This window comes from Colobus angolensis, unplaced genomic scaffold (assembly GCF_000951035.1).
Source record: "Colobus angolensis palliatus isolate OR3802 unplaced genomic scaffold, Cang.pa_1.0 Scaffold317, whole genome shotgun sequence".
Classification (NCBI taxonomy): domain Eukaryota; kingdom Metazoa; phylum Chordata; class Mammalia; order Primates; family Cercopithecidae; genus Colobus; species Colobus angolensis.
The window spans coordinates 1,605,116-1,610,428 of record NW_012116455.1 but is presented as its reverse complement, the minus strand read 5'-3'; the positions used below and the strand labels follow the sequence as shown (position 1 = coordinate 1,610,428).

At 42.9% G+C, this 5,313-nt stretch overlaps 1 protein-coding gene across 1 annotated transcript in view; it reads left to right on the top strand.

Annotated features, from left to right (window-relative positions):
• Window positions 1-5,313, top strand: part of LIX1L (Lix1 homolog (chicken) like) — a 22,665-nt gene that overhangs the window by 391 nt on the left and 16,961 nt on the right. Inside the window, exon 2 of the mRNA XM_011951317.1 lies at window positions 2-94. Coding sequence (XP_011806707.1) covers window positions 2-94 — 93 coding nt within the window. The remainder of the gene's footprint in view (window position 1; window positions 95-5,313) is intronic.

The following is a 5,313-nucleotide window of genomic DNA, read 5'->3' as shown; positions in this document are numbered from 1 at the left end:
CCCCCCGGCGCCGCCGGCAGCCCGGCAGTGCTGCGAGAGGCCGTGGAGGCCGTAGTGAGGAGCTTCGCCAAGCACACGCAGGGCTATGGCCGAGGTGAGTCTGCGGGTCTGGCCTCCTGCGCGACGCCCTCTGTAAGGGAGCCTTGCTCCCACAGCCCTCCAGATCGCTTTTCCTGGCGTGGAGCCCGCACTTGCATTTCCTTTTGGGGAGTTTCCTTCTGGGCTACGCACACGCACAGACGCACACACTCATACACACGTTTAAGCCTCCTATCTCTCCTTCCCTTTACTGAGTTATTAATATAGTCTCCAGGGACCCTTTTTCAGATACAATCCTCTTTTCTTCCTAAGCTTTTCTCCTTCAGAAATGGAATTCCTCCTCCAGCTTGATACCTTAACATCTCTCTGCCTTTGAGAGCCAGTCCCCATTGTGTGAGATCCTTTTATTTCAGATCCAATTTCTTATCCACACCCTCTCAATCTTTCCGCTGTGATCTCTGCAATTCTGGACTCCCCTGTTAATTTGCTCCAGCTCCTTAACCTTGACTTTTAAATTCTTTACTTACCTTCACTCTGAAATTTCAGTGCAACTTCAGATTTACTGGGGAACTAGGTAGTGCCTTCACAAGTCACTTATAGTAATTGTGCATTTAAATCCGGACCTGTACCACTGAGCTCACACCAGCTTCCTGTGGCTTAGCACCTTTCTTTGGTATCTTGTTTAGTATGGAGACTCACAACTCCAGCCTTTCTGTCTGGCTCTGTTTTCCTGGCCCTTGCCCAGGAACTGAGGATAAATCCCAGGCCTTGGCTCTTTCAATGTTAAATTCTGTGGAAATGAGCCAGGTTAGAAACTCTATTTCAGTTAGAAAACTTCATCTTAAAGATGTCTAATTTCTTTAAAGAGGGACGTGAGGGTTTTCTTTGTTGTTTTTGTTTAACTAGTGTAGTTTCCTGTCTGAGTTTGAGTTCCAGATTTATAGTGTAATAAGGAATATATAGTGAAGGGTGTAGAATACAGAATTTAAGCCTGGAATTTACAAGACATCCCTTCTGTCTCCTTGGCCAGGTCCTGTTTGACCTGGAAGTGACTATATCTTTAACTTTCTAGTTTAACAATAATGCAGAGAAAAGTTACAGGGCTTTTCTGTAGATTTTCTTTTTTTAAGAAAGTTTAGTGAAAAGAGCACACACAGGGTTTGGAGATCTTTGTCACTTACCAGCCAAATCTTTGGGAAAGGGACTTAATCTCACTGAGCTTCAGTTTCTTCAAGGGTTACAATATGGATTAATTGAGACATTGCAAATGACATGTAACCTAAAAATGATTATTATCTCAAATGTGTTGGTTCATAGTTCCTCAAGTAGAACATGCTTCACTTTTTCCCACTCTTTTTTTTTGGAGACGGAGTCTAGCTCTGTCGCCCAGGCTGGAGTGCAGTGGCGTGATCTCGGCTCACTGCAAGCTCCGCCTCCCGGGTTTACGCCATTCTCCTGCCTCAGCCTCCCCAGTAGCTGGGACTACAGGCGCCCGCCATCTCGCCCGGCTAGTTTTTTGTGTTTTTTTTTTAGTAGAGACGGGGTTTCACCATGTAGCTCAGGATGGTCTCCATCTCCTGACCTCGTGAGCCACCCGTCTCGGCCTCCCAAAGTGCTGGGATTACAGGCTTGAGCCACCGCGCCTGGCCACTTTTTCCCACTCTTAAATCCTGATAATGTAAACCCAAAAATTCCTATGAAAACAGATTTTTAGAGCCATTTTGCTATATGTGACTATGATTCATTTATCTTCAATTTCCCTTTGTTCTTCATACAATTTGAACTCCTGTTATAAGACAGGAGCTCTGCTAGGTGCTGGGGATACAAATGGATGAATCTGAAACTCAGAAGGACATATTATTTTTCCAATGTAATCCCAAGATTTAACAAGGCTATGTGATGGAACTACTGTTAGCTACTATCCTGCTGCTTCAGGTCTCTAAGTCAAGATCAAGGGAAGGTCTTTGCCTCTGGGCACAGGAGTAGCCTAGAGTGGTCACACTAAATCTGAAGCCTTCCTCTTGGAAACTTGTAGGCATTTATTAAAATTGTAGAGGAGTACACCCTTTTTCTTGTCTGTGTTACCTGGAGAGCCTCTGCTTTGGCTCCTAAACTGGGCATCCTGTAAAAACTTTCATTTCCTTAGCAAGGATGAGGGAACAAGGGGATTGTGCTGACAAAGGGCAATTAGTCAGGCTTCAGACTCTGTGGTTGATTTTCTTTCCTATCTCCCCACCTCCCATCGCAGTCTTTCTCGTTATTCTTGAGTTTCTCATTTCCAGTCTGGGTGTCCAGCCAGTACTTTAGGAGAATCTGGCAGATAGTTCAGCTTCAGGCAAGCAGAATCTCTGCCCATTTGGCTCAGAAGTCCTTTACCACATGGAATCACTTATTCTGCTTCATTTCTTAGACAAAGCTGCCACTGGCATGTACTCACATACCCTTGTGACTGATGGCATGGTATTTGGGAGAATGGATGTATTCCCCTGGATACAATTTACTTTAGCCTCTGCCTAGACAATTCATTCCCTCATCCAGCAATGCTTTACCGCATCATCTTCAATTAACATCCTTCATCTTCTTCCTGAATGCTCCAAATTCACCTTTTCCAGTCAGTCTTTAGATCTACCTTCACTCATGTGGAATATCAGTATGTATGTATGTATGTATTTTAAAAAACTTTCCTGTCCTTTATCTGCCTCCGTCACCCACTTACCCAAGATACACACATAGCTCAGTATTCTGTAGGATCTTGATAAGTTTGTAGTGCATGGGATTTGTAATCAGAGGACCTAGCCCTGTTAAAAAGTTGGCTGTATGATCTTAGAGAAGTTGCTTAATCTCTCTATGCCTCATTGTTCTCTTCATTCATTTAACAAATATTTATTGATCACCGGATGCAGTGGTGCACAAGGCAGATATTTAGTCCCTATCTTGATAGAGCTCCCAGTTCACATTACAGAGCATGTATAAAGATTAATGGTGTAATAAAGCAGGCCAGCCCAATACAAAGAGGGTTGACTTTGGAGCTAAAGAAACATTGTTTCTAAATCCTGGTTCTGCCACTTCTGGCCTGTTCCTTAACTTGCTTACTTTTTGTAAAATGAGTATTATAATACTTATCCTGATAGTTTTGTGTGGATTAAATGAGACAACAAATATAAAGCATGCAGCACATGGTACTTAGTGTGGTTGCTATTATTGTGCGTTTGGAAATGCTTTGGAAACTACAAATGATATGTATTGTTCTGCATTGCCATTTCCTTTGTCCCCTTTTTTCTATGGCATATAGTCTTTCTCATGTTTGACATCTGGCAATCTCTAAACTGGCAGGATCGAGTAACTCACTTCCCTTGCTCTGTAACTGCTACATTTCCCTCTTGAAACCTGTTGTTTTGGAAGTATTGCTATCCTTTCATGTTACAATATGGCTGCATGACTGGAGATTTTGCCCTGCTGTTTCACTAAGTTGCACAAATGAATCTTGTATAGTATTTTCTATTTAGTTGTTCCTTTTCCTCAGAATCACAGACAGCTTCTTTTCTGTAAGACTGGAGTTAAATGGGTTGGGCTGAATATTTCCAATTTTTGCAAATGCTGGATTAGTCCCTATATTAGTTTCCTGTGGCTGCTGTAACAAATTATCACAACTTTAGTGGCTTAAACCAACAGAAATTTGTTCTCTCATAGTTCTGGAGGCCAGAAGTCCAAAATCAATATTACTGGGCCAAAATCAAGGTGTTGGCAGGGCTTTGCTCCCTCCAGAAGCTCTAGGGGAGAATTCATTCTTTGCCTCTTCCAGCTTCCGGTGGCTGCTGACATTGGTTTATTACTTGGTTTATTGCTGTATCACTATAATCTCTACCTCCGTGACTCCTACTCTTTGTCAAATATGCCTCCTTTTTTTTTTTTTTTTTTTTTAAGAGATGGGATCTCGCTGTGTTGCCTAGGCTGGACTGCAGTGGTGCAATCATAGCTCACTGCAGCCTGGAACTGCTGGGCTCCAGTGATCCTCCCACCTGCCTTAGCCTCCCAAGTCACTAGGACTACAGGTGCATGTCACCACACCTGGCTGATTTTAAAAATTTTTTGTAGAAACAAGATCCCACGATGTTGCCCAGGCTGGTCTTGAACTCCTGGCCTCAAGTGATCATCCTGCTTTGGCCTCCCAAAGTGCTGGAATTATAGGCATGAGTCAGTGTGCCCATCCTGCCTCCCTCTTATAAGGACACTTGTGAATGCACTTAGGGCCCACCTATATAATCTAGGTAATTTCCCCATCTCAAATCATTTAAACCCATCTGCAAAGTCTTTGCCAGATAAAGTGACATTCACAGGTTCCAAGGATTAGGACATGGACATTTTGGAAAGTGGCATCATTCAGTCTACCAGAGTCCCCTCCCAAAGTCACTGTTACTTTGCAGTCTCTCCTTCCAAAGAGACTGTGCACCGTAGGCTATTTAGGGGCAGATGTACCTTCTAAACATTGAAATAGGAAATAGATGAAATATTGTTAACCACCTTCCCTATCTTCCATAATAATGTGAATAGGGTCAGTCTATTCTCGCCATCCTACGTGATCAAGGAGACTCTTTTTACTCACCTCCTAATTTCATTATCTCTTTATTCCTGCTTCCCCACGACAAAGTTGTATTTATTATTATTTTTTCTTTTATTTTTGTTAATTACCTTCCTGGCAAGATTGTATTTATCTTTATGATATAAATTTTTTACTGTAGTTTCATATATTGTTTTAATATTTTTATCCTGGCCAGGCACAATGGCTCATGCCTGTAATCCCAACATTTTGAGGCCAATGCAGGAGGATTGCTTGAACCTTAGGATTTGAGACCAGCCTGGGCAACATAGTGAGATACCATCTCTACAAAAAATTTTTAAAAATTATCCAGGCATGGTGGCATGCATCTTGTAGTCCCAGCCACTCAAGGAGCTGAGGTGGGAGGATCACTTGAACCCAGGAAGTCAAGGCTGCAGTGAGGTGTGATTGTGCCCCTGAATTCTAGCCTCAGTGATAAGAGTAAGACATTGCCTCAAAAAAAAAAAAAAATCTTTTAGGTTAGGTGCAGTGGCTCACACCTGTAATCCCAGCACTTTGGGAGGCTGAGGTGGGAGGATCATCTGAAGTCAGGAGTTCAAGACCAGCCTGGCCAACATGGCAAAACCCCGTCTCTACTAAAAATACAAAAATTAGCTGGGTGTGGTGGCATACACTTGTAATCCCAGCTACTTGGGAGGCTGAGCCAGGAGAATTGC